At 51.1% G+C, this 21,752-nt stretch overlaps 1 protein-coding gene across 1 annotated transcript in view; it reads left to right on the top strand.

Moving 5' to 3' along the window:
* The window catches only part of Cryl1 (crystallin, lambda 1), a gene marked incomplete at its 5' end in the record, with an annotated part of 133,014 nt that extends 111,803 nt beyond the window's left edge, over positions 1-21,211 (top strand). The window contains 3 exon segments of the mRNA XM_013505481.1: positions 16,333-16,438; positions 20,184-20,290; positions 20,644-21,211. Of these exon segments, the coding sequence (XP_013360935.1) occupies positions 16,333-16,438; positions 20,184-20,290; positions 20,644-20,757 (327 nt within the window).
* Between the last annotated feature and the right edge of the window lie 541 nt (positions 21,212-21,752).

Here is a 21,752-nt window from a genome sequence, read left to right as displayed (position 1 = left end):
AGAGCAGCCCCTGGGTCGGCCCCCTGGAACTCAAGTCAACATGGGAGGGCCAAGGACACTACTGGCATGCTGCATGCAGCTGCAGAACACCTTGCTTTTCATGGCAATCCCTGTGGCAGACAGAAAGCACCCCCAATTAGAAGGCAGCAAGTGCTCAGCACTGTACCCATTCGATGGGATAGCTTAGGTACCCTTGACTGTTGCATGAGTTTTTTGTAAGAAAGTCCATGCTGCTTGTGGTCTGTTTGCTGTTCAGATACTGCAAGTCAGCAAAGGGTAGCAGACCGCTCCAAGCTCTCCCTCCCCTGCTGTGAATGTGCATACGTGTGCTGAGCCATGTCTGAGTGAGGATTAAGTGACACTCCTCTGACTCACAACTTCTGAGCCAGTCAGACTTGAATTTGCTTTTTGGGGCATTTTGACAGTTGAATTTGAGCTGAGATTTGGGGTGTTCCAAGTTTACCTCAGAACTGTTAAGAGCTCCAGGCATGGTGTTGCACACCTATAAACATAGCAACTGGAGAGGCTGAGACAAGAGGATTGCACGTTCATGGCCAGCTTAGGCAAACTGTCAAGGCCCTTTCTCAAACTAAAGAATTCTAAGAGAGCTGGTGAGGTAGCTCAGTGTTAGTGTGCTGCTGGGTTTGATCCCCTACTACAAAAACAATGACAACCAACCTTATAGAGCAACTTTAATGTCAAAAACAATAGAACTGGAAATAGTTTTACAGTCAGACTAAAGACCAGTACACATTTTAAGTTCAGGAGAGCTGCAGGCCCTGCAGAGCTTCCTGCAAGTGAGGCCAGGGCTGGGTTCCACCTGTGACCAGAAGCAGCTGACACTTGAGCCTGGACTACAACAGAGTGAATGAGCTTCCGGGTGGGGGTTGCCCCCAGCATTCCCCGTGGGTGCTCTGTCTCCATGTTCTCTGGATTCACACAACACATTGGAAGTGGGCAAGGCCTTTTCTGCTTGACTCATTCTTTGGTTAGGAATGTTAAATCCACAGTTAGATAAAGCAGATCAAATCCATCTGTGCCTTTCTCGGGGTCGGACCCAGATTGGGGTGTGGCTGGGTAAGATGGGCAGTGGGCCCCGAGGGAGCAGGGCTCGAGTTTCCACGGGGTGGTGGAGTCTTGATGCTGATGTGAAGGAGCAGAGCACGCTGTTGCACGCACTCATCATTGCTTCGGGAATTACGCACTGGATGATGGCGTTGGGCCAGCTTTGTGAAGGCTAAATCCCTGTTGGTCATTGTGTCCTTTGTTTTAAAATTTAAGTATTTGTTTTAAATCAGCCAATAATGATTATGTATATTTATGGTGTACACTATTTGGGGATGATGATGTCAAGCTGACTTGCATACCCATCACATCACACACATCTTTTTGGAATGAGAACATTTAAAATCTATTCTTTTAGCAGTTCTGATACACATTATTATTAACCATGGTCACTGTGCTATACAGTAGGTCTTGAAAATGTACTTTTCCTGTCTAACTGAAACTTCATGCCCTTTGACCATGTCTGTCTGTTATGGCTGTGTCTAGATGTCCCCCCACTTAAATCCTCAGGTGGTCATAGTTGGGGCTTTTTGAGAGGTGTCTGGATCTAGAGTGTGTGACATTGGGATTAATTCATGGTGCAATACTAGGATAAGGGGACTAGGATTAAGGGTGTGAATGCTGCCTACCCTAAGTAGCCTGGATAAGATATAAGGGATAGAAAGAGCTGCAGTCATCTCTTGCTTGCTTTGCTACCTTCTGCTTGCCATGAACTTCTTCTCCTTTTCCATTCCATCCTGCCTTGGAGCCAGCCAACTAGGGACTGAAACCTCCACAAACTGTGAGCTAAATAAACCTCCCCTCTAACTTTGGGTGTCAGGTATTTTGTCTCAGCAATGAAAGAGAAGTAACTAAGACAGAATTTGGTACCAAAAGTGGGGTCATTGCTGTGACTATACCTGACCATGTGGTTCAGAAGACTTTGGGAATGGCTTGTGGGAAAGGTTTGAAAGGTTCAGAGATACCAGCTGAAAAAGTAGAGCTGGAATGCCTTAGGCTGTTCTGTATGGGAGCTCAGAAAACCAGAAGGCTGATAGAAATCCTGCTGGTAAAGACCAAGCTTGGGAGGTTTCTGCTAGGAAGAAGGACAGCACTGGCTGCTGGACTCCAGACAATGTGTGTTATGCCTTGACAGAAAATTTGTCTGCATTTTGTTCATATCCAGAGACTTTGCCTGAGATTAAGATTCAGAGCAGTGGACTAATTAATCTTGCAAAAGAAATTTCAAGACAGTCTAATGTTGAGGTGATGGCATGCCTACTGTTAGGGGCTTTAGAATCAAGAGCAAAGAGCCTAGCAGGATGATTCAAAATATGAGTTTGGCCAGAAAGGAAGCTCCTGAATCTTTGCAGCATGCAAAGATGGAACAGAGGAGAGATTGGTCTCTGAAAAGACTCACAAGAAAAAAGCATATATTTTGGAAGAAGACAACAGAAAAGATGGCCTGAGGGCATCACAAGAAGCAGAAGGACTCCACTCTTTGCAGCCTCAAAATTGGAAAAGTGAAAGTACTTTGCTTTGAGAAGAGAGCCCCAGAGCACCATGTTCCAGAATGGTGGTGGCCTAGGGAAGTTGTTCCTTGGGATTTGGTTCATAGGCACTGGACTCCTATATCCAAGAGAGAGGGAAACCTGGCTAATGCTCCAACTGGCAGCAGACCTTGGCATCATCTCTGTGGTGCTGGTTTTAGGTGCATGCAGAGTGCAAGTGTTGTGGAGTCAGGAAGGCTTCCACCCAGATTTTGAAAGAAGGCCTGGGAGGCCAGGCAGTGTGCCCCTGAGAGGGCAATGTGTGAAGCCAAAGATGCAGGGGAGACACTGGAAGTTTGGAGAAGCCAGGAACCTGGATCATCTGAGGAAAACAGGGAGGAGCGGACCTGGCTCAAGAAAGAGGCTGTGGGAGCTACAACCACCAGCAGTGCTGTAGGAGTGGAGCCACTCAAACCCTTTGGAGTTCACAACTTGCCACAGATTGCTGGGGATGCTGGAAGTAGAACTGTGGGGTTTAAAGTTTGCTGTGCTGGATTTTGATCTTGCTTTGTCCCTATTCCTTGATATCTTCCTGTTTGTACCTTTTGGAATGGAAATGTCAATCTTGTACCATTGAATGTTGGAAGTATTTAACTTCCTTTTCATTTGTACAAGGGCTTACATCTAACAGTTTGACTAAAATCTCAGGGGAGACTTTGGATTTGGACTTTTCAGCAGTATTGAAGCTGTCAGGACTTTGGCTACTCTTGGAGATGGACTAAATGCATTTTGCATAAATGGATATGCATGAATCTTTGGGAGGCCTGGGGCAGAATGTTATGGCTTATGTTTAGATGTCCCCCTAAAGCCTCATGAAGTCATAGGTGGGACTTTTTCAGAGATGGCTGGGTCTAGAGTGTGTGATGCTGGAATTGATATGGTGCAGTGCTTTGATACTACATCAAAGGCACTAGGTGAGTGCTACCTAGGGTGTGAGTGCTACTGCCTAAGTAGCCTCGATAAGATATAACAGGTAGAAAGAATTGGTCATCTCTTGCTTGCTTTGCTACGTTCTGCCCACCATGAACTGTTGCCCTTTGCCATTCCACCCTGCCTTGGAGCCAGCCAATTAGGGACTGAAACCTTCACAAACCATGAGCTAAATAAACCTTCCCTCCCTTTAAGTTTGGGTGTTGGGTATTTTCTCTCAGTCAGGAGAGAGTAGTAACTAAGGCATCCTACTCCCCTAGCAACCACCCTTCTACTCTGCCCCACTATGGGGTTCACTAGGGTGTCATCAGACCTAGGTCAGAAAGAGGTGGTGCCGGGAATAAGAAACTCTGTCTTGTCTTGTCTCTGGGTGCTCCAGGCCCTGGCATGCAGTCTTGCTGCTGCTCATTCCTTGACAATTTCTACACAGCCCTGTAAGCACCACAGACCTTCTGGAGCAGAATAAGCAGGCAGTACCACGGGGACAAAGGTGCTGGGGTCTGCTGCATCATCTCACAGGTGCCTGCTGCACTCCCTCCTCTTCCAATTTGGTGTCAGATTTGGGGCAGATCATCTCTGTGGACTGGGCAGTGCCACAGGAACATGGCTGGCTGTAGTCTAGTAACACTTACTTCCCTGCCAGAGGCCAAGTCACTGGGTGACGACATCCTGCTGGCTGGGAATGTGATTTTAAGTTCATGGGAAGTTGTACTGTGATGAAAAACTCTGGCTGAGCAACAGTTGAGTTTGTTGCTCATGCATTCTTATCCAGTTGGGGCAGAGTAGGTGACGACCCAGGCAGGGAGCCATTAGCAAATTCTCAGCCTTTTGGCATGTTTTGGTGATGAGCTTTAGAAATTGCTTACCTCAGCTTTTGTCCATCCATCTGAGGGACATAAACTCCTAAGAGGGTTCTGTGGGGGCAAAGAGAAAGCTTCCCTTTTGCCCCGGATAGGTTTGCTGAAATAAACTGACAGATTAACACAAATAAGGCATACATTATTAACGTGCATGAGGGTTTCCATAGGACCGAGAATGCCCAACACTCCACTAGGTGCAGATGTCTATATACCCTTCTCTCAATGGGAGAGAGAGATGGGAAAATATAGGCCATTTTTGAGGGCTAGAAAATTATTTTTAGAGGGGAAGGAGTGGCCTGAGAAACAGACAGTAACTTGTAAACAATTTTCTTCAGAAGTTGAGCAGGCCCAGGAGATGGAGAATAGGTTGTGACAAAGCCTGCCCAGTCGGTGTCATTCTCAGTCTTCCTTCCTGTGATCTGAGTCCAGTTTAATGAAAACTCGGGAGGGACAAGAGACATTTATTTCCTCTCTGGCAAGTACTGTCTTTCATCTAGATGGGGGAATATCGCAGTAAAACCTTTCCACGCACTTGCTGATTGAAGGGCTTGTAGTTGAAGTTAACCAGCGCACCAGAGACGACACTGTGGAGAGGCGTTCCCTGGACCCCGGAGGCACTGAGTTGCAGACATAGGTTCCTGGCCTGTCGACCTGGGAGAATGTGGTCTGCAGCATCAGGATGGGACTCCTTGGGATTGCGGAACTTTGTCCCTGAGCTTCATTTCAGTCATGAATGCCAGCTGTCAGGAGGAGCTGTTCCAGTGAAGGGCACCTCAGAGACCATGTAGTCTGTTCACAGACAAAGCTTCCTGTGGTAAATTGCACCACTTTTGTTGAACATCGGTGACTTGAGGGTGCTGCAGGAACCAGGAGGCGGCAGAGCTGACCGGGGAGAGTCACCTCCCTATCCGTCACCTCAGTCACTTTCTTTCCATTTCGATACTTTTCAGACGTTTTCAAATCAGTCAGGCCTTAACACCAGGCAGGACACATTAAGAAATCTCCCAAGCCCAGTGTTGTGGTGCATGTTTGTGATCCCAGCACTGGGGAGGCTGAGGCAGGACAGTGGTGAATTCAAGGCCAGCCTGGGCTAGAAAGACCTTGTCTCAAACAAAACAAACAAGAGAAGCCTCCTGAAAAGGAGGTGGCTTGGTCTACCACATCCTGGTAGATGGTTCATGCCCGTGCCTGCCCCACTGGGTTACGGTGCCACCTTCACGATATGGAGAAGATAATGGGCCTGTTTCTTACTAGGAAGCCGAAGGTGGGGTCTGTGTGCCGAGGGCTTGTCTGTCCAGCACGGTTCATGATGTCGTTACTTTTGGAGCCTGTCGTCTTCTTATGTGCAGTGGCCATCCCAGCAACTCTGCGCTGAAGTGCTGCGGTGTCCCCGGGCGCTGGTTAGGAATGCAGCCTTCCGGGGCCTGCCTCAGACCTGCAGGGTCAGAAACCCTGCAGTGACAAGCTGGGAGACCCCAGTGCGCAGCAAGCCTGGGTCTCCCCTGAGGCCTGACCTCAGAGTCTTGATGTATTAGTTTCCACTGTTTTAAGATAAGTTCTTCTGGTGGGTGCATTTTAACATCTCCAAATCAACCCACATATTATAATTGACAGAGGTCTCTTAGTTGAACTGTAATTTTTTCTTCCTTAATGGAAGCTCTTAGCTTCTAGTTGATGGAGTGTTTGTTTCAATGAGCTACAGTATATTTCATTCACCTCCTTTGATATTGGTCTTTCTGCCAGCATCTGTGTGTCTGTCGTCCTGGACTCTCGTTCATAAGAGACCCACGTGTCGTGCACCCCAGCTCCTCCTGAGGTAGAGACTCACACTGTCAGATGTCCCTGTGATATCCAGGCCTTGTTTAAGACAGTACTTCTGGTGATCTCAAAAGAAATGTGAAAGTTGACTTCTTAATAAAAAAATGTAATTCACTTTTCTCTAAAGCACAAACGTAGGAGAACAAACAAAGTATAGGTAAATGTAGGTGTCTGGAGGCTGAGAATTGCTTTTCGAAATCGTAAGCTGGCTGGCTGGACCCCTTCCACCTAGAGCTGCGTGGAGGCAGCACTCTGCCTGTGGCAGTCACACCCTCAGCATCAGCCACACTGATCTCCCAGTCAGCCAGCCCGGGAGCTTCCTGAACAGGGATGCAGATTGCGATCAGGTTTTCCCGTCAGGGTCGTGGGCCTCTCTCCATGTGGACAGAGCAGATCTCTGGAGGAGCAGCAGTCAGGAAAGCACCTCCTAGCTGTGGGCTGGCTGTGGCCAGTGGCTGTGTGTGGCCGGTGGCTGGGGTTGTGGCTGGGGCTGGGGTTGGGGCTGGTCCTGTCCTGCGTGCAGATAGGAGAGGTGGAGGCACCTGTGCCTGGGCTCCTGGCACTTGCTGTCACCTGGACGGATGAGTCTCCTGCATGTCATGAAAGACTGTGCTTCATTAAAATGTTGATTAAAAAACTGTGCGGGCTGGGAGATGACACCAACGCGGCTCAGGAAGTGAACATATTTTAGTTGGCAAGATGGCCTAAAAGTTTTAAATGTACCCCTGTGAGTACCTCTTACATTTCTCTCACATGTACTGTGTTCACTGGGAGGTAGACGGTCCTTTGACTCTGCTCTCCTTTTATAAATCACTGTGGCTATAGGCCCAGTTTTCTGCTTTCATCCCTAGGTGAGGGTTTCCTTCCCCACACCGTGTTCTGAACCGGGAGCTATCAGGAAGTAGCCTGCATGGCCTGTTCTCTGTGGACATCATTTCACTGATGGCTTTTCCTGAAAACCAGCCTGTTTCCCTGGGATGGAGCATAGACCAGCAGGGAAGACTCAGCTCTGTCTCTAGTTTCACAGGCTTTGGAGTGAAAAAGTGACAACAGCCTTTGGGGATGGGGGCCACAGAGGCAAGGCGAGAGGAAGCTCGTTCCTGGCGGCCGCCTCCAGGCCCTGGAATGCAGGGCTGCAGTGGACACTTCCTGTGGGGAGAGCACGGAAATGCTAGGGAGCTTCGGGCTGTGCCTCACCAGCACCATGTCGGGGGGAAAGGTGACGCTTGAGGAAAGCGGTGCAGCTCAGGCGGTGGCAGCGCGCAGCGGGGTAGCTGGCAAGAGGAGTCAAGCCGAGCAACAGGCTGGGGCACAAGGGAGTCCGGGGGTGGGACCGGCCTGAGCCCTGGCCTGCTGTGCCGCACCCTCGGCTGGGGGATCTCTGCTTTTTATGTGTGTTTCAGTTTAGCCTGAAAAGGTTAAGTTTTTTTTCTTTTTATGCTCTCTTTTTTTTTTTTTTTTTGTACCGGGAATCAAACTCAGAACCTTATGCTTGCCAGGCAGGTGCCTATGCCACTGAGCTATATCCCCAGCCCCCCCACTTTTTTTTAAAGAAATGATAAAGTATCTAAGTGAAAACGGGCCAGTGGTGCAGGCTTATTACCCCAGCCCTCTGGGAGGCTGAGGCAAGAGCATTGCAAGTTGAGCTCAGCCTGGGCAACTTAGAGACTTATCAAGATCTTGCCTCAGAATGAAAAACGGGAAAAGGCTGGGGGTGTGGCCTGGCATGAAGGCCCTGGTTCAATTTCCAGTACTGCAAAAAAGTGTCTAAGTGGGCCTGCGTGGCGCTGCATGAGCCTCACCTCCCCAGGGGCGCGGGTCCCTCATTCCTGCCTGGCCCTCCTCACAGCTCTCGGCAGGAGTCGCTCTGCCGTGGGGGCTCAGGCGTGGCTCCTCCTCCTCCTGTCTGCCCGGTGCTCTTTCCTCCTCATCTCTGCACCTGCGTGTGGGTCCCAGCGCTGCGCAGCGTACCCGGCGGCTGCTGGCCTCCCACCTGCAGCGTGCCCAGAGCTGCCCTTCCTCTCACCCAGGCCCAGGCCTCCCAGGACTTTGTCCCTGCCACTTTTGAATTACTTATTCCCTCTCCCGAGAGCGTCACCCAGGCCTTGCGGTGATGAGGCTGTGAGCCTGGCTTAATTACCTTCTGCCTGTCTCATGCCCTCAGCCTCTGGCTTCCTCAGCTCCCGGAGTTGGGGGTCGGAGTTGGGGGTCAGCGTGTCTGTGGCAGCACAGGCGCCGCCGGAGGAAGCCACAGAGTTTTCTTGTGTTTGACCCTTCTTGCTCTTTCACCCCATGAAGAGAGTCTGCATTGGGCAGAGACGGTTCACAGCCCACGTGCTCCTGAGGATCTCAGTGGATCACTAACATGCTGAATACTAGCAGCGGCACATTGAAAGGTCATCCATGTGCCCAAGTGGGATTTCTCCCGGAAAGGCAAAGATGGTTGCACACACGCCAGTCTATAAATAGGAGGCAGCACAATCATAAGATGAAGGACAGAACCACACACAGTAGATTCAGGAATAGCATTTGACAGAATTCTGCATCCTTCCACGATTAAAGCACTCAACAAATTAGGCATAGGAGGATGCTCCACAACACAGCCCAGACCCTGTCTGACAGGTCCGCAGCTGACTTCCCGGCTCTGCCATCGTGCAGCGGCTCGAAGCTGAGAGCCTTTCCCCTGAGACCCGGGGCACCACAGAGACGCCCACTCCTGCTCCTGCTCTACGGCATCGTGCTTGCCAGAGATGATGCAAAAGACAGAAATAAAAGGTGTCTAAATGGGAAGGGAAAAAGTTAAATTTCCTCTGTTGCTGACATGATCTTACATGTAGAAAACCCTAAAGACCCCTGAAACCAACAGAACTGATAAAGTTGCAGTTCACAAATGACAAAGTTGGAAATTCAGTATGCAAAAGCAGCATTCAAAATAGTAACGTTTACATGTGCCAACAACTAACTATCCAAAAATGAAATTTTTTAAATCCTATAAGCAAAATAGTTGTAAAAAATAAAATATTTAAGAATAAATTTAATCAGAAAGATCTGCACACTGATACTATAAAACATTGATGAAAGAAATTGAAGACATAAATGGAAAAAAACCATGTTTAGGGAATGGAAAATTGGTCCGTCCTATCCAAAGAGATTAGATTCAGTGCAACACCTATAAAAATCCTGAAGCTGTGTTTTCTGTGTGGGGGACAGAGCCCAGAACCTTGCGCATGCTAGACAAGTGTCCCTACCACTGGGATGCACCTCAGCCCTAAAATCTGAAACTTTTTGAGCACCCTCTTGGAATCTAAAAAGTTTTAGATTTCAGGTTGTTAGATTAAGGGTGCTCAACCATAAAGTCTCTGCAGATATTCCACATTCCAAAACACTCTAGGACACTTGATTCCCAGTGTTTTGGATAAAGGTTCCCCAGCCTGCATCACTGCCCTCATGCAAGGTAGTAAGCTTACATTCATAGGAAGGGTGTATTCTTTTGGTTATTATCTTTGTCTTGAAAGTCACATCCTCCCCTTTCAGGCTCTAGGATACTCTAGTTTTCCTTCATTGAGTCCTTAGGACACTGTTACACGCACTGTGTACTAAGAAAAGACACCAGAGAATTATCACTGGGCCCAAAGAGCTCTGGGACACTCCTCTTATTGGAAAAAGTCTTTCATGTCTTTCTCTTTCATTTTTTGACTTGTTGCTACTTTAAAACTTTAAAGAAAATTCAAAGAGGAAATACCACATGTGTTTGCCCCACCCCAGATCAAGTTGCTTTCCTTCTGTGTTCTTGTCCAGTCTCTGTTACGAACAGTTTGCTCAAGTTCTCGTCCACTGTGGATGGCTTTGTGACAGTTGGCTTTGAAAGGGCCCATCTATTGGCGCTGTGTTGAGGTGACTTCCGGTTTTCTGCCGTGGCGGAACAGTGCTCGGTGACCTCTCTGCCCGCAGAAGCTCTTCCCCAGGTTGCGTTCAGACTCATCTCCTGGAATGGGCGTGCCCTGTCAGAGAGCAGCGTCTTTATGATTCGGTAGATGTGGCCAAATGGTCTCCCACAGGGTGAGACCAGACTCTCCTGCCGCCTGCGAGCGTGGGGCGTGTGGGCCGTTTCCCAGCAGCCTGGCCAGCAGCGTCCACCTCATGTTTCTCATCTTCTTCCCCTGAGCTCCAGCTTCTGGCACCCTCAGCGGGCTCTTGATGGGACAGGTGTTTTATGAGCATGATTCAGTGTCCTGTTGCATCAGTAAAATGTGGTGTTTAACCGGCTCTCACAGAGCTAGCAAAATCGCCCAAGTCATTCTGCAAGAATGTCAGTCCTGCTTCCAAGAAAACTCCTAGGTATTGGCCAGAGGCCAGGCCACTCACAAACCCGACCGCACGCCTGTGAGAAGCAGGAGGGCAGCACTTCGCTCTTATTTTCTTATTGAGATCTGTTCGCCTCGCCATGTCCTGGAAGGTGGCCTCGGTGGGGGTGGTTGGGCCCGGGCTTTCTCGCCCCTCCTTGGGAGGCAGTTCCTGTCGCAGAGAAGAGAAGCAAGGCGTGGCCAAGGGGACAGAGGGCAGAAGTGTGTGTCGGTGAGGGAGCTCACTCACAGGCCCGGCTTCTTCCTCATAAGAACCTCCTGAGCCACAGCGCTGATTCTCAACTTACACCCCAGACCTGGAACTTTGTTCCTCCCTGGACCCTGCACGAAGGCTGCAGGCGTGGATGTGTCTAGGAGAGACAGTCTGGTGCCCCTGGCTCATGCGTGACTTCTTTCTGTGCTAGAACTGTTTTCACCCAGCTGGTCTTTGAACATTTCTGCAGGCAGAAATCACTGAAGTGTAGTCTGTTCTATTCTTGCTCCCCACAGAGGTGGAGGGGGCCCTCTGCCTGTAGTCCCTGCTCCTGGCCTGTGACTGGAGCCATACAAAGAAGCCCCGAGAGTCCTTCCTGCTCCCCTCAGGTGACCAAAGATGGCAGAGGCCCCTCTGTCTCGCTGTGCATTTCTCCGTCTGAAACTTCCCTGAGATTGATCCCTTCTGACTTTTTCTGTTGCTCCTCAGTGACGACAATAGCCCTTTCACCTGGCATCTCTGGTTGAGGGGAGCGGGAGGGTCTTGGAATCTCATCCGTGTTCCCAGGGAGCAAGACTGTGCTGTGGGTGGGGTGGGGGGACTTACACACACCTGAGATTCAGGACCAGTGTGAGGAAACGTAAAATGGAATAAAACGCAAGGCCAGAGCTGGGAATGAGTGGGGAAAAGGCATTAGACATGGGAAGAGGCCCGAAGCAACATGAGACAAGCAGTTTAGAATGGGGGCATGCAAAATACATGAAAGGAGAATTTAAGGCAGCATGGGTGACCAGCAGAGGGAAGAGAAGTCTGTGAAGCTGGTGATGGGTGGAGGCAGCAGCCACTGGGGATTCATCTTCAACCCTAAATGGGCCCCGCCACCGTGCACAGCCCTCGCTGCCTTCCCTGCTCCTGCGTCTCCGAGAGGCCACGTTCGGGCACCACAGCACTCACCATATTAATCTTCTGCTCCTCCCTAACCGTTAGCTGTGTCTGCCCTTCTGCTGTTCCCCACAAACAGAAGTACAGAGTCAAAGACCCCTGAGAGTGAGAACCATGCTTTGAGCTTCTCTTCCCCTGAGGATGCATTGGGCCAGGCAGGGCACGCAGCTCTTCGATCAGGTGCTGTCTGGACGTGGCTGTGGCAGTGTTTGGGGCCAGTTAACTTTAAAGGAGATCACGCTCTGCAATCTGGGTGAGCCACAACCAAGCCACTGAAAGACCAAAAAGCAAAACTGATGCTCCCTTGAGGAAGAAAAATTCTACCTGCGGACAGCAAGGTTAGCCCCTGCCTTTCTGAGGTCTGTCCTATGGATTTCAGCCTCACCAGCCCCACAGTCACATCAGCCAATTCCTTCAAATGAATCCACACACACACTCACACACACTCACACACACAGTGGGCTGTTTATATCTAGGGGCTGTACATCAAGGGATTCAACCAACTGTGGACTGAAAATATGCAGAAAAACGGCATCAGTACTGAACACGTATGGACTTCTTTTCTTGTCATTACTCCTAGACAGTTATGGGATCCCCACCATGTACACAGATTTACACTAAAGTAGACATCATAAGTCACCTAGAGATGATTTAAAGTTTACAGGCGGATGTACGTGGGTTCTGTGCAAATACTGTGTCATTTTACTTAAAGGGACTTGAGCACTTATGTGGGGAGGGGGTGTCCTGGAACCACTCCCCACATGCTGGGGAACAGATGCATGGATGGATGGATAGGTAGATAGATAGATAGATTTATGTGTTTGTGCAAATGTGAGTAAGTGTGTGTATGTCCTACTGACCCTGGAATTGAGTCCCTTGTTTAGTATCTTGAGTTTTCTCCTCATTTCATGGATGATTGTCTCATGGCCCACAGCCTGGGCGTTTATTCTCAGTGCAGCGGGTGCCAAGCATGTCCTCCGGGCTGCGCACGCGCGTCAGCTGAGGCGGTGAGTCCCAGGTTTTAACGAAAGAAAGCAGAAGCGAGGTTTGCAGTGGCGGGGATTCCTTACCACTCCCCCGGGCCCTCCTTGCCCCGTCATTTCTCAGGACATCGTACAAAGCCAGGCTTTGAACTAACAGTGATCTTAGTGTTCATTGCTCTGTAGGAGTTTTGGGGAATCTTTTAACCGCTTGGGGTTTTTCTTTTGTACCTGCGACTTGAGAATTTTACCACAAAATGGAGAGGGTGCTGATAGCTGTTCTGATAAATGTTCAAACCAGCCTAGGCTCAGGTTGCGTTCCTCAAACGTCCATTTTCCAGGAATCATTTGTCAGTTCAGTGTTTCAGCATTAGCATCGTTTCTGTCTATTCTGTACACGGTTATTTATTGTAATTATTATGATAATTTCAGGTCAGAGAAGTCACAAAGCTCTGGGCTAAATTGTGCCCAGGAGTAAAACTGAGCTTAGCACATCCTAAATGTGAAACCTTTAGTTCAGTGCTAAGTGCAGCAGGAGAATTCCAGCATCCGCCCCTGCCCTGTGAAATTTTAGTCAGCAGGGAACTGAATGGAACTGCACTACCTGTGATCATTTTCTTGCACTAGATTGAGCTTCTTGGTGAAAGCAGAAGCTTTGAGAAATCTACTTTACAAATCCAAAATTGGGCAGAAAAGAGTGAGGAAGCAAGAACCTGAGAACATTCTTTTCTTTTCCAGTTTGTTCCCTGGGGAATAGTGACTGATAAATTGTGGCGAGCCCTCCCCTAGACAAAGTAGGAAGGAGAGGAGAACATCTAGGGATTGTCCCTCTCAAGCTCTGGTCGGTGCAGTAAGTGCAGATGGTGTGAATCAGAACTGCTCTCTGGCCTGGGGTGTTGCTGGGCGGGAGAGTGCTTGCCTCACATGTGTGAGACCCTGGGTTCACTCTCCCAGCAAAACAAACAACACTTAACTACTCTGAGTGGCTCACCTCTTGTGTATTTTGAAATCCCTTTAAAATCAGCTCTAAAAGTACTAAGCCAAGCCAAGCCAAATAGCACTGCGAATATAGGGTGGCTTCCATATTCACCTCCCTCACAGCTTGAAAGCTAAAAGGAAAACACGGGGCTTTGAGGAATGCTGGTCTGGAAGCCAGTGCTGAGGGAGAGCCTGCAGAGCCTGCCTGGCCTCCTCTCTCCACACTGTGAGCCATGGGGTGCAGGAGCCCAGGGCCCAGGCCTGCTGGCATCCAGGAGAGCGCTGCAGAGCCAGTCTCCCACCCTGGTGCTTGCCAAGCGGGGCAAGGCAGGTGGGATGACACTTCCCCATCCAGTTGGTTTCTTGATGGTTCTGAGCATTACTGTGGGCCTACTGTGGGTTATTTCCTCCTCAGCGGTGCCCCTTCCTTGCAGCTTTGGTATTAGAGGTGAAACGAGGGAGCACTTGTCAGCATTTGAGTGACCTGAGTACATCATTTTGCTGTCCCTAGCAGTCCGAATGAACACACGTAGGAACCCCAGTGAGACACCATTGCGCCCTGCCTGGTCAGCAGAAGTGAGGACACTACACCACCCAGGTTGGAAAAGACTCGGAGTGGTGGAACTCTTCTGCACACGGTGCTGGAGGCATTGGTGTGACACAGCAGCTCAGCACGTTCTAGTAAAAGGCGAGAGCTATGGGCCTGCGGGCTCTGCTCCAGCGGGGCCAGAGCCGTGTGCTAGGATGTTCTCTGCACGGTGGGTACTAGAGCCCCACATTAGAAACCGTTGAGATGCTGCTGCGCAGAAGGATGACTAAGTAAGCCATGGCTTCATACATGAACAGGAATGGACACACTGCAGCTACACACAGCGTAGGTGCTCTCTGTCTTGCTCACTCCGCCTCCCTCCTGCTGTCCCTTTCCCACTTTTCCTCCCCCCCTGCTCCCATGTGCCTCCCTCCCTCCCTCCCTCCCTTTCTTTCTGTCTGTGCTGGGGATGGAACCCGGGGTCTTATGCGTGCTAGGCAAGGGCTCCAGCACTGAGCTACAGCCCAGCCCTTGGCTCCTCTTAACAGCATGATATTGAGGAACAGAAACAAATCATATGACCCTGTGATTCCATCCACCAGAAGATTAGAGGTGGGCAGAAAGCAGGCTCTGCTGCTCAGGAGTGTAAACAGACGGTCAGCTTCGAGAGCTAGGAGTCACTGCTGCAGAGGTCAGGGTTCGCCTCCGGGGTGGAGCGGCAGGGCACAGGAGGGAAGACGCGTGTCTGCTGTGTAATCGCTCTCTGCGCTGTGCGGCTTGTGCATGTCTTCTTGTGTTTGTGTCTCACACACACCCAGGGAGACGGAAAGTGGTTCTTTAGAGTTGCTCAGTCACACAGGGCTCATACTTGCCGTTGGTAGGCCTTCGTCTTGGTTTTTCAGAAGCATCCTTAAACCTGCCTTACCACAAGGCTGCCTCGGATGCGCTGGGGCTGTCCAGACACCCACGTAGCCCTGAGAGCACCTGTGTGTCCCTCAGCCCTGGGGTAGGTTTCACGACTCCCTTCTCTCCCTTTCCCTGGCAGCTGTGGCTACTGAAGTCCCAGGAGGCCAGGACAGCAGGGGGCGCTCCAGCTCTCCGGGGCCCGGCCTCCAGGAAGGCAGGCGGCTTTGTGGGCTGGAGGGCCGCCCTTTTCAGGGTTATAGAGTAGGATGCTAGACAGCCTATGGGGAGAGGCAGAGGACCTGCCCTGACCCGACCTGTGTCTGGTGGCCCTCGCCCGAGCCCTTCCTAGGAGCCAGATGTTGGGGGTGCGGCTGTGTCCCTGGGGAGGGGACCTCAGGGCCCTGGCCGGGGCTACAGGACCACCGAGCTGCCAGTGGTGAGCGGCAGCCCCACAGTGCTCCCTGAGGCAGAAACCACTGGGGAGAACTGGGTCCTAAGTAAGGCTGCAGGCCCGGGGGGAGTATTTCTGCCCCTGCCCAGCCTCCTGACTGTCCACGCCCTGGCCCCAGGAGAGAGGCCCTCGGGTAGGGCGAGCCTCCCTCCTTATGCGTCGCCTCTGCTGCCCCCGAAGCCGGTGTGCAGGGCCGAGAGCAGCCGGGAAGCACAGGCGCTGGCTTGGAAGGCCGAGCCAAGCACACAGCAGCTTCCTTGTTCCGTGGGGAAGATTCTAGGCCCCCACCCTGCCAGACAAAGCCGTGGTTTTCAGCTGCCTTCTGTCCAAGAGTAGGCACTTCTTATGGACTCGTTAACAGTGGAACAAGGCCAGACCTGCAGACAGGTGAGGCTGTGAGCACCTTCCGGTTCTCGATGGCATGGCTCATATTCCCCACTTCCCAGACCGATAACCGGAAAGACTTGTCCCGTGTCCTCTGCTGCTCCACCTGTCCTCCTCCCTTGCCCTTCCTCCCGGCCTCCAAAGCTCTGGCTAGCCGCGTGCTGGGGGCGGGGACGGAGAGACAAGGGTGCAGATGGAGTGCGGTGTGGGAAAGGCGGCCGGGTATGTGACCATTTCACAGAATATTCTCTGTTCAGGGCCCTTATATACAATTGTTTGGTTCTGCAAAATTTGGTCAAACTACAGTAGCGAATGTCTTGGGCAGCACTGGGGGGTACCGCCCCGGAGAAGGTAAGAAATCACCTTCCAGGGCGCTCATCTGGGTGCTGCCCCTCCCCCACAGGGAGGAGTCGTGTCTGCCCGTGACCTGGACCTCGTCATGTCTGATGGACTGGGCATGCGGTACGCGTTCATCGGGCCGCTGGAGACCATGCACCTCAACGCGGAAGGTACGTGTGCTGCTGAGTACTTCTCTGGGTTTTGTGAACAGCTGAAATTTGCCCCCTTGTTTTTAACTACTTAGCAGAAACGGCGGCATCTGTAGGAGACAGTCGGCGGTCCTGGGAAGTCCCACAGGTGCAGCCCGGGACACAGCGCTGGCCCTGAGGGGTAAATGCACCTGGCGCGCGCGGCCCACGGGCTCCGTGTGGACACAGGATGTGACGGGCTCTTTTGCCTTGCCCCGCATGGCGGAAGAGGAAGTGCTGTTTCCCTGGGGAAGGTGATGAAATTATTTAGAGGCAAGAAGAGAGAAAAAGAGAACAGGTGTGGAAACAGCCCTCTGCTGGAGGGCTGTTCAACAGGAGTGGCCTGACGTGCACTGTGCTCCAGCCGCAGGGCTCTCCTGCAGAAGGCTGCCAGGCTGCGGCGCCAGGGCTCCCACGGCACAGAAGCTGGCGCCGACTGGGGGGCGGGCCGCCCGGACCTTCGGCCCAAGCTGAGCTCCGAAGCCCCAGGTTCCCAAGTAACTAACAGATAGCACGAGGACCAGGGCAGAACTCCATTTCCAATGATGTCAGAAGAAGGTGTCATTTGTAAAACAGCCAATGAAACCAGACTAAATGAAAGACAACCAAATTAGAACAAAGTATACCAAAAACACTGTGTATCCAAGTCTTGACAGATGCCACCTAGATGTTTGGCTGTCTTTCAGTATTGGCATGATAGGTAACTTACCTATTTGCTTCTCTGCATTGTCATAAATTTCCGTAATTACTGTATATAACTTGAACGGTGACATCATTAACTGGTAAAACGTAGGCAGAAAGGAAAAGGGAACGTTGTATGTGGCTCCACGGTCTGCCTTTAACCATGGACACCGAAGAAGATGAAAGACTGGAGAAGGCAGGCAGTCGCGCTCGGGCTCAGTGCGTGCAGAAAGAACTTTCTAGTAACTGGAGCTCGGTGGGGAGGGCCCGGGTTGGAGTGGGCGCGCTGAGCACGGTTAGGTGTTCCGAGGACTCCCGCCATGCAGTGGGAGGGCAGGTGCGGCTCTCTGGGAATCTGTGACTTCAGCCCTTAATCCCTTGGCACTGGTAGTAGTTCAGTGGATTTTCACCACGGCAGTTCGTGAAATACTTGCCAATGAGTAACTCAGGGCAGCTCGCTGGACGTGACCCTGCACACAGCAGGCACACGCACGGTTTCGTGAGTAGAGCGGCTGTGCGTGCCACAGCTGTGCAATCCAGCAGCTGGCGTGAGTCTTCCTTAAAGTGGAGCGTTGCTGAGGGTAGCTGACGGGCCGAGAGAGGGCTCCCCACCACTGGTCCCCACTTTTACAGGAAGATGTCCTCTGACCGCAGGAAGCAGTGTGAGGCAGGGTGCCCACATGCAAGTGAAGCAAAATACTTTAAAAAAGTAGCATTAATATAGTCTTGGATTTTTTCAACCAGATCTTATAAGCGGTGAAGATATTTAAGCATTTGAAAAGTGTATAAACACTGCCTGATAACTACATATTTTTCTTTCTCTTTTTCTTGAGAAAAATAAGATAACTGAGGTATCATGCGAAATCGATAGGGAGAGAACTGAGAACAACCTTGAGTCTCAAACAAACAGAAACAGAAGCCAGTGACACAGAAACTCTAGACTCAAGTGGGGTGGCAGACAGGAAGGAGGCCTATAACAATTTTTCAAACAAAGCCGATATGATAAGGAAACCTAATTGCCTTAATATGATCATGGAGGACGGATGTCGTTTTCAACTTCAGAGCATTCCAGAGCCCAGAGTTACGGTTCTAAGATCTGGCTGGGAACCAGTGGAAATGGGCAGTGTCGCCCAGAATATATCAGGAGGGGACAGGGAGCTTTTGTTTCTGCAGATACCGTTGTCATCGGCAAGCCTCTCGGGCAGTGTGAAGGCCTCTTTAGTCCTAGAAGCCGCCATTTATCTACAACCGGTGCAAATAGTTTAGGATTTGTTTTTAATCTAACAAAACAGTACCTGCAAAACAGGAGGGCAGTGTGCTTACTCCGCATTTGGGGCCACTTTTTAAAAACATTACCCATGGAGGACCGGCTTTGGGCGTTGTTCTTCTGGCCCTGGAGCCAGTCGGCCGGGTCCCTGTGCCAGCCTTTCCCCTTATAGTTGTATAACCCTGGACCAGTACTTTATCTCCTCAGTTTGCTCCCCTGTGAAACGGAGATGACAACAGTAGCCGCTCCCAAGGCTGGTGTGAGAAACGCGCCGGTGTTAGCCAGCTGGTTGGCGCAGATCACATCCTCAATAGATATCGTCATAGAGTTTTGCCTTGTTTAATTTGTTGTTCTTCCAAGTTTTTGTTTGTAATTTTTTGTATGTGTGTGTGTGTTTTGAAATTTTCCCCGAAAGATTTGCATGTATAAGAGCAAGAACTGCAGACTACAGAGCCAGACTTTTCCCGCTGTGCAGCAGGGAGGCGTCAGAGTGAGCGCACGCTGGAGCTATCTGGTGTGCTGCTTTGCTGAGGTCTCTTCTCTCGGTGAGATGACCTCTCGGAATCGGCCTCCTGGAAGTTACCTCTGGGTGAAGCGGTTGTTACTCCTAAATGCAGGCACTTGGCTTTTTTTTTTATTGCTGCCTGGTGGGTTTGGATCATTTATGTGAAGCTGCCATGTATTTGTCAGAACAAGAAGCCACACTGATCGAGTAGGGTGTGGTGAGAGAAGGCCCTTCCCTGTGATTCTGCCTCCCTGGCCCTGCCCACATCCTCCCTTGTGTTTGGGAATTTGGTCCCGGGAGGGAGGGACTAGGTAGTGGTGCTCTGAGCCTGCAGGCCTTTTTGATCTGATTTCCCAAGTTCTGTGAACCCCATCTCTCACAGCACATGAGTTCCTGTAGTGTGAGTTCAGACCCTGGGTGAGCGCGGAGCCGGGCCGGGCCTCCCTGTGGGTGTCAGGCCGGTGCCGCACGGTGGGCGTGCCCCAAGGGAGTCTGATGCTGCCCCACTAATGTGATGGACAGGAAGGGTTTCTGCCTGTGCATTTTGGGTCCCTGAAGGTTTAGGAGATCCTCTTCTGCTGGGGCCACACAGATGAAGAATCCTAAATTAATCCCGAGGTAAATGTGGCGCTTGAGCTGAATCCCATGGCATTCCGCTCACAAAGGCTCCTGAGAGGGTCTGGGTGCTGCCACCTCCCCTAAAAGTGGGCATACATAGTCCACTTATTTCTCGCCTCCTCCTGGTGTGGCCTGGAATTTGAATGTCTTCCAAGCATCTAGATGGGGCCTTGGTCAGCAGCTTACAGTTATCGGAAGGTGGCGAAAGCTTTAGAAAGGACCTAGTGGAAGAACATGAAAGGGTGGCCCTTGAAGGGGGTTGGGACCCCAGCCCTTCCTGTCTCTCCTGGCTTTCTGGCTACCATGAGAGAAGCAACCTCACCCACGATGGACTCCCCACCATGATTATTACCTCCACCATGATTAGTAGCCCAAAGCAGCAGTGCGTGAGCACAGGCTGACCAGGTGTCCGTGAAATGCACGGATGGAATGGAGGCCGAGGGGCACGATACTTTTCAGGGCCCCAGAGTCAGGGAAAGAATGAGTGGTGCCTAAGTGGAAGTCCTCGCCCCAGGCCGGCAGGCAGCACACCTGCCCTCTCTCTGGAGAAGAACAGAGGTGACCGTCTGGGGGCAAGGCCCTCTGAATTGGAGTCTCAGTGTGGATCGTAGATGTCCTCGAGGATACAGTGAATTCCCCTTCTCATGCCCTTTCAGGTATGGTGAACTACTGCGACAGGTACAGCGAAGGGATGAAGCGAGTCCTGAAGAGTTTTGGACCCGTTCCAGAGTTCTCTGGGGCAACAGTTGAGAAAGTGAACCAGGTGCGTGGACTCAGTGTGAGGAGCTCCGACTGCCCCCTCCCCTCTGCCACCTGCCAGTGGGACTCTGTCTGCGGGGGGGTCTTGGTCCTCCATTTGGTGGTTCCTTTTTCCTGACTTTGACCATAGTCACATCCAGGTCATCAGCAGACTTTACAAGCTGTGTGAGCTGTGAGTGGAAGCTCACCTTATCCCCCAGGTCTCTTAAGGTTTGGAAAGTACGTGTAATTGGGGTTTTTCTGTTTCTTTGGCCTTTAAAAGCAATGTGGGGACAGTAGGCATGAGTAGAAGCCACAGGCACACTCCCAGCAGGCTGTTTCCTCTAATGCTTCCCCTCCCTTCCTCTCCCTCTGCAGGACATGTGCAGGCAGGTCCCGGATGACCCAGAGCACTTAGCTGCCAGAAGGCAGTGGAGGGACGACTGCCTCATGAGACTTGCCAAGCTGAAGAGCCAGGTGCAGCCCCAGTAGATGTTCTGTAGCACTGCTTCACTCCAACGCTGAAGTCCTGTTTGGGAAAATTGGAAATACTTGATTCGTGTCTCTTAGCAGAGAGCAGCCCAGGGGTGCACGACCTGAAGATTCAAGAGCCTTCCTCCCCGCCGTTTAACCACCGAAATGGGTGGAGGCGGGGTCTCCTCGTCATCTGGGGCATCACCCAGGGTTTGGATGTCATAGCCGCACTTGGGTTTGATTTCCTGCCACTTGGGCAAATAATCTAAAGATTTAATCTTTTCTGTAGGATTACATAGGCTGCATTTTACAGTTGATGATTGTAGCTTCCTGTTACTTTAATCAGTAGCAAAACTATATTTGTAATCAATTTCCTGATCCCTGTCTGAGTACTCTGTGGCTCTGCATTTAGGACACAGTGATCTTCACTGTACTAATGCTTATCCTGAATAAAAGGTTTTGATTCCATAAAGACGCGTTTTCTTCGGCTCTTCCTAGGAACAGCAGCACTCAGTACTGGTGCTGTTGTTGCCTGTCTTCGAGTGACCACCAAGATGGATAATGGGCAGGTACTTTGTTCTGGGTCCTTGGTCTGCTGTCTAGCGGAAATCCTCCCATTCGGGTCAGTGCCTCCCAAAGTTGGTTCCACGCTGCTCCATGACTGTCTACCTTTGAGGGCCTCCATGCCTGCATAAATCAAGGGCTGCAAAGTTCTACAGAATAGACACCCATTCAACCCATCATATTCCACTGCCTGCTTTTACACGGGGTCTTTGTGATCACTGGCTCCCAGGGCACTGGGAACCAGCACTGCACACACCTCCCTCTCGTGCAGCCACACGCATCACAGCGCCCCAGCACCGGGTGCCACCGTGGGGCCCCTGGGCCTCACTGTCCCGGTGACGGGGTCCCAGCCTCACCTGGAGGGAGCTGCCTTTCCTCCGGCTCTCCTGGTGCTGGAAGCAGCATCACTGATGCAGAACATGTGGGAGCGTCCTCTCTGCTGACGTATG

The sequence above is a fragment of the Chinchilla lanigera genome, unplaced genomic scaffold (assembly GCF_000276665.1).
Source record: "Chinchilla lanigera isolate Chin_1 unplaced genomic scaffold, ChiLan1.0 scaffold00096, whole genome shotgun sequence".
NCBI lineage: Eukaryota > Metazoa > Chordata > Mammalia > Rodentia > Chinchillidae > Chinchilla > Chinchilla lanigera.
This window is presented reverse-complemented; position numbering and strand designations above follow the sequence as displayed.